This window comes from Saccopteryx leptura, chromosome 7 (genome assembly GCF_036850995.1).
Source record: "Saccopteryx leptura isolate mSacLep1 chromosome 7, mSacLep1_pri_phased_curated, whole genome shotgun sequence".
NCBI lineage: Eukaryota > Metazoa > Chordata > Mammalia > Chiroptera > Emballonuridae > Saccopteryx > Saccopteryx leptura.
In genome coordinates, this window is record NC_089509.1 from 53,925,740 (window position 1) to 53,937,782 (window position 12,043).

The 12,043-nt window shown below is 40.7% G+C and overlaps 1 protein-coding gene across 5 annotated transcripts in view; it reads right to left on the reverse strand.

Moving 5' to 3' along the window:
- Window positions 1–336: 336 nt before the first annotated feature.
- Window positions 337–12,043, reverse strand: part of STK39 (serine/threonine kinase 39) — a 323,837-nt gene continuing 312,130 nt past the window's right edge. For all 5 annotated transcript variants that reach the window (XM_066346005.1, XM_066346004.1, XM_066346003.1 and 2 more), the window contains 2 exons: window positions 11,888–11,952; window positions 337–1,098 (listed from right to left, as the gene is read on the reverse strand). In XM_066346005.1, the coding sequence (XP_066202102.1) occupies window positions 1,024–1,098; window positions 11,888–11,952 (140 nt within the window). In that variant the 3' untranslated portion in view covers window positions 337–1,023. The remainder of the gene's footprint in view (window positions 1,099–11,887; window positions 11,953–12,043) is intronic.

Genomic DNA, 12,043 nt, shown 5'->3' on the forward strand with positions numbered 1-12,043 from the left:
GGTATTCTGCAGAATTTCAAGAAAAATTTAGATTCTGGTATTTTTAAGTTTATCAACCTTTGGGACAACAAATCCTATCATTTAAGGAAGTCAAATCAGAGATGGGTACATAATTAGCAATTTAATAGAATGGCAACATTTTATATCACATTCTAAATGTTTCAATGAAGCAAAACTTACAGATGCCACTTTATGTAGAGGACATTTTAGAACTGAGACTATTCTAGAGTAAAGCAGCCTCAGGCACATTCTTAATATGAAAGTTTGCAAGGCACCTCCCTCTCCCAAGAGACAGTCAGATTGTGGATTGGTTTTTAGACAAACAAACCAAAAGAATAAGCATCCTAGTTCTTTATTCAGTCATTTCAAAAATCAGAAGTTATAAATACTCCAAAGATAGACCTGAAACTTTTGTTTAAATAACAAGAGATTTACTGCAAGAAGCATATAATCAAAACCTTTTCTTCTCATAGCTAAGGTGTGTAATGCATAAATATATGAAAAATAAAATTCACAGTTTTAAAACTAGAATTCAAGTTTGGCTAATAAATCTTAATAAGTATATTAATTTCTAAATACAACATAAACGAGGCAGCATTGTCAGATATACAGTTAAAGTATAACAGAAAGAACAACAATGAAAGAATAGCTTCTGATAGAAAAAATTCCTTTTGTTGCCAATAAATAGAACCACCTGAGTGTATTTCAGATTCTTTTTACTTAAGGGATATCCAAATTAATTGCTAAGAATATTAAATAGCTTTTGGAAAAATTAGCAACAGTCGTGCAGCTGTGGCATTTGCTTGTTCTTATATTGTGGATTGCTAGAGAATAAAGCAGAACTCGGAGTGTTAAGTTAAAAAAATTCTTTTTTATCCCGTTTCATCAAAGCTGGCCTCTTCACAATCTTCCGATTTTGCTGGGAACTGGGAGTGAGGGGGTGGGGAGGATGTTGGGGGGTAAGGCTATGGGGAGTGTGATCAGGGGAGCAATGATAGATCGGGGCATACCAAGGGACATGTATCAGCTGACACTCAACTGAGCAAACCCGATCAGCTTCACTTCGTCAGGAATCTCAGATCCATCACAGCCAGAGGCCTGAAAATGGGGAGAAAGAAAAACAAACCCTTGAGTGCTGGTTTGTCACTGCTGGTTTTTATAGACTTGTTCATGTGATAGCAAAACCAAGCAAAGGCATATTCAATGTAAGACCGCGTGTCCTCCCTTCTTCCAGGAGAATCAAACTCACAAAGGAATGGTGGGAGCTAACTGCTGTAAGAAATCTGGTCATCATGCTATCAAGTACAGAGAAGGGCGGGGTGATGTGTTACTGCTAAATCACACTGCGCCCAGGCTCTCGGCTGTGGGACTGCCAAGAAACTGCATCCCAGTTTTCAACAACTAAAGTGATTTTTAAATATGCTTTCAACTCAGAGCTCCTTAATAATACTTTTAAGAATGTATATTATGAAAATGTGCAGAAGAGATCTAACAAGTCACTCGGGGTAATTTAGTTTTTACCAAAATCATCTCCTCTGTAAATCTGGCCAGGATAAAAAAAAGCAGTTACCAAGTAGTGGAATGCCTCTTCATAGATAACTGCTATTTAAACACCAGAGTAATTTTTATAGGTAAAGGTGCCCTAATAGATATTTTTCCATAATAGAATTTTGTTTTAATAATTTAGGACATATTTATTGCCTAAAATTGGCTCAAATTATAGTATGTCAAATACTTTATTATTTTTCCTCAAGATCAAAAGAAACTGGAAATAAGCTATTGCCTATCAAACCTCTGACCAGTCCTAATTCCTAAGTTACTTCTATTTTCCTTCTCACCTCTCTCACACAAACATACACACATCACGACAGTACATAAATCAGAACTGGACAGTATATAAATAAGCACCGGAAGTGGAGAGAAAAAATCTGATGAGTGACTGGAAATGGGCAACTAGTTACCAAAAGACTACACAAACCTTTTCTTGACCTAATTCTTGCTAAATTATTGTCAAAATAATTAGTTTCGTGGACGAAAGAAAATCCCTTTCCAAACATCACCATGTGCCTGCTTAGCACCACTCCAGAGCAGCACATAAACTCAGCCCTTTGTCGACCCTGCGTTTTCCTTTAAAATAAGCAGCTAATTAGAACACATAACTTGAATATTTTAAAATAATTACCTTTAAAATAACATTCAGTGCGAGTAGTTACGCTTATATAAGAAAATCAGTAGCCTAAAGGGTAGGAACATTAGTTAGCATTTAAAAAATTTACTTTGTGCTCTATCCAATGATTTCCCTAGTTATACTCGACAGATAAATTATTCACCAAAGTACAATTTTCATTGTTTGCAGTGCCAGAGGCAGATCAGAAACATTCCTTTCCTTATGCCTTTTAACAAAGTACTAGAGGCACAGAAGACTTTTCTGCTGAGATTTTTCTGGTGGGTGTTTTCATACTGATACTGCAATATTCACCTCTCCTACTGATTTTCTCATTCTACTATCTGTTTCTTTATCTCCCTAACCCTTCCCTTCTACTGCTTAGCTACTGTGTGTGAACAATGTCATTTACTCAACCCACTGAATGGAGGCAGAGACCATCTGTATAATTAAGAGACAACTGCCATACATCTGAGGACAGACTGCTACTGGCAACACAAAGGTCAGACTGGCAGGTGTAAAGCACATCAGGGCACTTGGAAGCTACATCAGGAATTTGGTAATGTGAATAGCAGGAGGTTAAAATGATTAGAAAGAAAAACAAAAGACCCAGTAGCGGTTTTACCAAATAGAAATAAAAGAAAAATACTAAATTTTTTTAGTATTTTTAGTGAAGAGTAATGGAAGTGAGAATTTACAAGAGGGGGTGGTTAAACCAGTGATCATCGTGGGTGCATCACACAGGGAGTCTTCCGGGAGTCCACCTCCCACCCTCTGTCCCCAGGGCCTCCGGCAGCCACGCTGGAAGGTACTGTTCCCGGCAAAGAGGCACAGGCCAGGCTGCCTGGCTCTGCTCCCAGGCACTCGGCCCTTCCTCGGTGCTATTCTCTCGGAACCAAAGCTGAGTCCTTGTCTATCTCACTGTGGCCTGCAAAACACTAACGGGGCAATATGTAAATGATTCTGAAATCCAGAGACAAGGAAGCAGAGACCCTCAAAGCAGCACTTCTCAAATCTTATGGTCTCACAGGATCCCTTAAAAATTATCGAGAGTTTCAAAACCTTATGTTTATGTGGGTTATATTTACTGTACTAAATTTTCCTAGAAATTAAAACAAAAATTTTACATATCTTAATGTTCAAATGTTATTAAAATATATTTAAAGACTAAACATGTTTATTATGTAGGTTATATGTATTTATTATACTGCCTTAGAAATTAAAAAGGAAATTTCTAAAATATTTTTACTAAATCCATTAAACACAAAAAAACCCATTACATGCTAATATAAACTCTTCATGAAAATAACAATTTATGCCAAAACAAAAGAAAAATTTGCAAAGATTGACATTGCTTTACATTTAGCAAATCTTTTAAATGTCTTAATAGAAGAGGGTTGGATTCTCATACCTGCTTCTGCATTTAATCTATTGCTTTGTTGTTTCCCATGAATATTTTAACAGCCTTCTAGTTACCATATTTTTCACTCCATAAGACACACATTTTTTCCCCAAAAGTGGAGGGGAAAATGTCCATACATTATGGAGTGAATGTACTTTTTTTTTTAGCTGCTGCGGGTTCCTGGACAACTAGGAGAGTATTTGTACATTAAAGTCTCTTCTTATTTGTTAATAACAGTACTAATGGTTGTTAATACTGCTGTTGAAATATTATTGTGGTATATTTTATTAAATATTTTAACACACCATTTCATTCAAAATATTTTTTTTACTTCCCTCCTTAAAACCCTAGGTACGTCTTATGGTCAGTGTGTCTTATGGAGCAAAAAATACGGTACTTGTGGACAGTGTTTGTTACTATACCAAAACTGGCCAAGAGGTAGTTTCTTAAAACTTAGCTGTTATCTGGAATCTGAAATCACAGCATTGAACTTCCCATACTTTGCTATATTGCAATATACTGGTCGACCCTGCAGTTTGAATGGATCTTTAATTAATTATAGTTGATATATAATATTATATTAGTTTCAGATGTATAATATAGTGATTAGACACTTGAATAACTTACAAAGTGATAACCCCAATACATCTAGTACCAATCTGATACCATGCATAGTTACAAAAATTTTATTGACTATATTCCCTTTCCTATGACTGTTTTTATAACTGGTAATTTATACTTAATCCCTTCACCTTTTTCAACTACCCCCACTCTCATCTGACAATCATCAATTTGTTCTCTGTATCTGTGATTTTGTTTCTAGTTTGTTGGCCTGTTCTTGTTTTTTTCTTGTGTTTTCTGCTACCTTGTCTTCCAGATTGCTGATTTGATCTTCTACTTCATTTAACCTGCTGTTGAATTCTTCTAATGTATTGATATTCTCTATGTCAGTTATTGTATTCTTCATTTATGACTTTTTTTTTTTTAATTCTCAATGAATTCATCTATTCTTTCCCTAAGTTAATTGAGAATTCTTATAACCAGTATTTGAACTCTGTACTGGTAGATTGCTTGGCTCCATTTCATTTAGCTCTTTTTCTGGTGATGTGTCCTGTTCTTTCATTTGGGATATGTTACATAGTAGGGGTCCTATAGGCCCCAGTGTTGTAATCTCCCTGGCCACCTGAGCACTTCAGCAGGGACACATGTATGGGTTTTGTGTGCCTACCTGTTGTAGCTGAGCCTTGATTGTTGTTGGCATATCAGTAGGTGGCACTAATCCTCAGGATGACTGGGTGTGAGGGCTGGCCATGACTACAGTGGGCAAGCTTTTCTACAAGAGCTAACCCCACAGAGTGGGAGTTACTTAAGCAGAGCTCAGATGCCAGCTGAGTCTATCCTTTGGATTTGTTTGTGGAGATGGTTAGGTGGTGTTCTGGTGGGTCTGGAGCTTCCTGGGAGGTGCTCAGAGCAGGTCAAGGTCAGCCTCCATTTATGCCCACCTTGGGGTCACCTGGTGGAAGCTACAAAGGGATTTGTGGTTGGTTGCCACTTGTAATAGACTTAGAGGCACTTGGGGGAGGCTATGCTGTGATCCAAGGATGGCTGCCACAACTACTGAGGTAGGGACCCTTTGGTGGGTACCACTATATGGACTGAGGACAGCCAACACTGGCTGCCACTTATGCCAGGCTTAGGGCCACCTGATGGAAGTTACAATGCCAGTTGAGACCAGTCATCAATTGTGCCAAGCTTGGATCTGCTCAGTAAGCGGTACAGGGCACGCTGAGGCCAGCTGCTGCTTGTCTGGAATTTGTGGACTTCTGAGAGATTTTGGAAAGTTCACAAGGTGAGCTGAGGCAGGCTGCTTGTGTGAAAAAGCCACTAGCAGGCTTGGGCCTGATGTGTGAGTTGGGTGTGGTTGGGGGTCTCAGGGAATCACCAGTGCCGAGGGGAACAGCATCAGCCAGCTTAATGGAGATTCAGATTTGGTACAGGCCTGCTGGCTGGGTTGGAGGAAGAACTCAACAAAGGAGCAATGATGCCTGCCAGTGTTTCTGACCCCTCCAGCCTTTGCCTTGAGGCTAGTTAATTCATGTCCTTTCTCCTGACTCTTTTTGACCTGCTGCCCCTGCACTGGAGCTCAGAGCGAGTGAGTTTGTGAGTGAGGGAGTCCCTGTGCGAGCTCTTCTAAAGGAACTCCTGGGTCTCCAGCAGCCCTCTTCTCACTCATATGCAACTCTCACTAGTTTTCACATCCTGATGCTATGGGGACTCCTCTTCCTGGTACAGGTGCCCCAGGCTGGGAACCCTCCTCCTCAGGGGGGATCTGAGCAGCCAAGATTGTTCTCCTGATTCTAAACTGCCATGTGTGGGTGTGGGACTTGCTGGTTCTGTGTATCCGCCCCTCCCAATAGTCTTGACATGGCTGCTTCTTTATACCCTTAGTTATAGAACTTCTGTTCAGCTCGTTTCCATGTGGTTCCCAATGACAGCTGTTCTATAATATTGATGTGGTCATGGGAGGAGGCAAGCACAGCATTTACCTACTCCGTTATCTTGCATGGAAGTCTGAATAGATCTTTTACCCATGCATGATTTTTCAGCATGACTGAGTTATGGAGATTTTCCAATATCGACATATTTCATTATACAATATCAACATGTCATCATACTATGTTAACAAATCGTATTCATTAATATCACCCATCTCATCAGAAAAGTCTTTCCTGGCGGGGGGGGGGGGGGGCTGTCAAATATAAAGTGGCAGACACAGTTTTCCAAAATCCTTTTTTTGTTCAAAAGCTAACATTTTTTATTGACAATAAATAATGTCAGTTGTTTTCCTTGAACTGCCAGGCTTACTTGGTTCATTTTGGAAAAGTCTGCCACATCCCTTGTCTGAATAGCCATAGTTTGTCAGCTATTCTTCAAAGTAAAAATGGTATTTCATGGAAAATAAGGAGGAAAATGAGTAGTTCAGCTCACAACTCAGTCTTAAAACTGCTTTTCCTGGACATGATCGCTGTATTTCAGCATACTGAAGAAGTGCCGCTCATCAGACAGATTCAAAACACGTGTCCTCAAGCAGAGATTTAATAAAATCTATAATGTTGCCTGCTTTACTAGGAAAGTTCTTAAATAAAACTGGCTTTGTTGTATATTTTATTTTTTTAGTGACTGAGTGTGTGCACGGCTTTGACGGCTACTATACAGTCCCGTGTTGCTGCCTTGATCCACACTGACATCAGCAGTATTCCCCACTATGGCTTTTCCTCCATCAACACAATGGAAAACGTAAGTAACACCTTAGTATTATTGGGAAGAGTTTTCACACCCAGTATCTCCTAAAAAGGGTGTCAAGGAACCCCAGAATTCCAGGACCCACATTTTGTGAACCCCAGCTTCAAAGGGAAATGTATACATGAGCAGGCACTTAGCATGCCAGTAGAATGATGCGTGCTTTCACTCGTGTCTGTACCTCTGAAAACGCCCAGCTCTGGACCCATCCTGCTGGACCAGCAGGTTTGGCCGCTGCCTGAATCCTCCACTACCAACCACAAGGATTTCCTTCACCCCAAACCCTGGGTGCACTCTGGACCCACCCAGAGAGTTTGAAAACATAGCAATGCCCCTGTTCACCCCAGAGGTTGCGACTGATCTGAGGGTAGGCCTGGGCACTGGGATGTTGTGAGCTCCCGATGCGATTCATAGACCTGGCAGAGTTTGAGAACCACTGTGCTACCCTACTGAGCCTCCATGTTTCCTTTGAAGCAATGGTCCCCAAACTGTAGCCTGCATCAGACTCACCTAGAGAGCTTGTTAAAGCCCACAGATTCCTTAGGCCTCAGCTAGGCCCTGGAATTTATATTTTTATCAAGTCTCTAGTTTCCAGGTAAAGCTGACACTGCCAGGATTGGGGCCACTGTTTCACACTTAGAGGTGGAGAGCTGCAACATGGACCTTCCTGAACTGACAGTTTCCAGCTTTACGCTCTTTGGAAAATGTCACCTTAGTCATGCAGCCTCCAGGTATGTCAAAGCTGAAAGCCTCTATTAATAAGGCCCTTTTATTGTTAATTACTGAAATGCTCAGGAAATTGCTATCTGCAAGGCATGTTACTCAACCTCAGTAACTAAAATCTATACTGCTCATGGAAATGTGTACCAGCTGGATGGTAATTACACGGATTTACAATCTGCATTCTATCTTCAAGGGCAAGTTAAATCTCTTACTTCCTATTTTCACTAACGCAACTTCAAAAAATTCTACATGAAAGCAGCAAGAATCATTTGCTTTACAAAATTACAAGGTAGCGAATTAAAAACTGATTTAAAAAACAGTTATAAAGCTTTCTGTTACGGCTTACAACAATAGCAAAACAGTACAGATATCTCAAACCCAAAACACATTATACTTGAGCTGCAATGCTCTATGCCTGAACCACTTTGTTAAAAGTGATTTAAAAGAAAAGTTTCTGATCTGCCTGTCCCTGGCTATGTCAACAATGGATATCACACTTCAATTATCTGTCAAATGAATCTAAAGATCTAAAAAGCTAAAGATTGGACAGAGAAAAAAAGTAAATGCACCTCTTTATGAAACCAATATCCTTTCACCTGTGCCATTGTTTTTCTTATACAAGCTGACAGACAAGATAAGAACAGACATATTTTCAAACTTGAACCAAGTATTTCTAATAGCTGTGGGAGTGGGAAGAGGAGAGACTGGAGAAGGAGCCTACACGTAGAATGCTTCTCAGGGATGTGTTCAAAATTCCCAGAGCCCAGGCTGCACCAAGAGCACCCGGTGTAGGACCGGGCACTAGTAATTTTTTAAAGTGTCTTGTCATGCCCTGAGTGAAACCACTGTCTAGTTCTTTAGACAAATGTCAGGCCCCTAATGCTCTCCTTCAGAAAGCAAGGAAAGGTTTGAGATCCTAATGATAAACAGCTGAGAGATAAAGGGCTACACGTAGCAGTGGCTTATGAGGAAAAATGCTTATGAAATACTTTGATCTTTTACTCTTCAGTAAAATAACCAATTTGATGAATGAAGGCAAATAAATTTGAATTTCTGGTTTTTTACCAAGATGTTACTGTCCTATTGAGATCAGACTGAAGTTTTTCTAAATGAGATTTGTATTTTTCTGACATAATTTAATTATTACCAGGCCCCTGTTGTGCCAGCCACTGTGCCAGGTCCTGGGGATCCAAGACAGAAATCTCCGTCCACTGGAAGTCTCTAGATTTATTAGAGCTACAAATAAGATTGCACAGTTTCAATATAATGTAATCCTTATGGGGGAGAATACAGGAGCACCTAAGCCAGGACTGGAAATCAGAGAAAGTAAAAACCAGGCTGCAAATTGGGACAGGCCTAGGCACTGGTGAGACAGAGGCCTAGAGAAGTGGGGAAAACAGGGTCTTTTAGTAAGACGGACATGCAAAGTGCCAACAGATGAAAACAGTAGGGAACAGGGAGACAGAATGAATGGATGAGGGTGCGGGGTGGGGCACACTGGGGAGGCAGAGAGCAGACCTAAAGAGAGGTCCGATCGGGGAAGGCTTCCTTAGCCACGTCCAGGGGGCTGAGTTTCAGATGACGGTGGTGGAGAACCACTCAAGTATTTGGAGCATTTTGGAACTGCAGAAGAATTACTCTGGCTGTCGCCACAGAGTGCTACATAGAGGTGGCACACTATAGGCAGGAAGATCAGCTGGGACAATAGGAGGATGCCACCAGGATGCTGGAAATGGGGATGAACAGGACAGAATCAAGAAGATACTGTAATAAACTGATTAGCGTAGGAGGAGGAGTTTCACACTATTATTCTGCTTAGAGAATCCAGTAGCCCTGTTTATAAAACCCGCGGTAGCAGAAAAGGGTCAAGGGTACTCTTCCTATTTTATAGGGAAGCAAGTTTAGAGACAGTGGGAATAAGCTGGCGCGAAAGTTCTAGACTCTCATCTCTCTGTTTACATGTTCAAAATTAGGGAAATGTTCTTGAGGCGGTGTGATTTCTTTCTAATGGTATAAAAAATTAATAAAGAAACATTAATATGATCCTGGCAGGTTGGCTCAGTGGTAGAGTGTCAGCCTGGCATGTGGAAGTCCCAGGTTCAACTTCCGGCCAGGGCACACGGGAAGCACCCATCTGCTTCTGCACCCTTCCCCCTCTACTTTCTCTCTATCTCTCTCTCTTCCCCTCCCACAGCCAAGGCTCCATTGGAGCAAAGTTGGCCCGGGCGCTGGGGATGGCTCCATGGCCTCTGGCTCAGGTGCTAGAATGGCTCCAGTAAGAATGGAGCAACACCCTAGATGGACAGAGCATTGCCCCCTAGTGGACATGCCGGGTGGATCCTGGTAGGGCTCATGCAGGAATCTGTCTCTCTGCCTCCCAGCATCTCACTTCAGAAAAAACCAAACCAAACTAAACCAAAAACATAAATATTGCCTGAAATGTTGGCACAGGCTGCCATTCTCTCATCAATATATTTTCATATAAAGGAAACATGTTTACAAAGATGTGGGTGAATTAGAAACATAAGAGTTGACAGAAGAATCCCAAGCAAGGAGGTAAAATTTTCATTTGTCAATTTATCACTCTCATTCTACCTGAATAAAATGTTTAATTATCAGAACAAAGAATTTCTTCAGATAAAATAAAAACACAAAGATTTTCAGAGGATTTATCACATAGACTACCTACCTGAAATTAGATGAGAAGCAAGACCTGCAAAGTTAAGTTAGCACCAGGCTTACATTTACTGTAACTAATAACCATTTAGCATCTTTGGCTACATGCCTTTTCTGTTAAATTCTCACAAGAAATAAAACAGACAGATCATCAATACACGTTGTATACAGCAAAGTGTTGGTCATCTAGGCCTTAAATTGCTTGCAGCATTCTGATTGGCCCATGGTAAGATTAATTAATAGTTTAGGAATCAGTCACCATGTGTTGTTTGTTAAAACGTTTAAGAAATAGTCACTTTTGACTATTTGGACTGCTCTCCACTTCGGGCCGTGACCACCCACTCTCGGTTTTACAATGACCCCAGAATGCTCAGTATTCTGCACTTCTGTGCCCCACCCCAGTTATTAAATTAAAAATCCATGGTGCAGAAAAACTGCTGGAACATCTCTTCTCTGCGAGAACCTATGACTGTGGTTTGAAATGTGGAATTAGAATGTTGTCTATGTTCACTAGCCTTCAGTGAGCTGTTCTATAATTGCTTGCAATTACCTAGACCATTTCTTTTTTTTTTTTTTTTTTTTTTTTTTTTTGTATTTTTCTGAAGCTGGAAACGGGGAGAGACAGTCAGACAGACTCCCGCATGCGCCTGACCGGGACCCACCCGGCACGCCCACCAGGGGCGATGCTCTGCCCCTCTGGGGCATCGCTCTGCTGCGACCAGAGCCACTCTAGCGCCTGGGGCAGAGTCCAAGGAGCCATCCCCAGTGCCCGGGCCATCTTTGCTCCAATGGAGCCTTGGCTGCGGGAGGGGAAGAGAGAGACAGAGAGGAAGGAGGGGGGTGGAGAAGCAAATGGGCGCTTCTCCTATGTGCCCTGGCCGGGAATCGAACCCGGGTCCCCCGCACGCCAGGCTGACGCTCTACCGCTGAGCCAACCGGCCAGGGCCATAGACCATTTCTAACATAACCAGCCTCAATGTATGAAAAGTTAGAAATATACAGCTTTAGCTTCAGGAATGCTTTAGTAAATGTTGTAGCAAACTGTACACTAAATGACTCATTTTAAAATTATAAATTAATTGTATCAAGGGCAGTCAGAATGCTGCAAGCAATTTCAAGTCTAGATGACCGACCCTTTGTGTACAATACCTATTTGCTGCCTAATCACTATGTTGTACACCTGTAACTAATATATGTTAACTTTCATTGAAAACAAAATAAAATGCTCGTCTAAAAAATTATTGAAAACTCTGATATACATCATCCAAACAACAAATGTCATAATCCTAGAAAAAAGCAGTGTTGTTTGGAATTCAGTTTGATTTTGTTCTATATGGTCATGTGGCCATACAAACTGGGAGCACAGTGGTATGGCGTTCAAGATTACTCAAGCGGCCGCTCTGCATAAAGGATGTGATGGTAAAAGAACAAGCTATGCTGATGGAAATTTCTGGCCATGAGCAGAAAATATTCCGAAATGCTGAACAGGAAATGAGGGATGAAAGAATGGATCCTCAAAGAAAAAAACAGCAGCAACAAAATTACAGAGCAGGATATGAACGTCTATTATTATTTGATGGCACAGCAAAATATTTACCTTCTTTCCATAACTTTCTACTTACCAACTTAAATGTCAAGGTTTTTAAAGCTTTGGGATCATCTACAATCTTCTGTAAATTAGCAGCCACTGTAAAATACAAACATGAAGAAGGTGTCCAAATTATTTCCAGTAACAATGGATTTTCACATCAATGATTCAGAAAATTTGACTAATGATG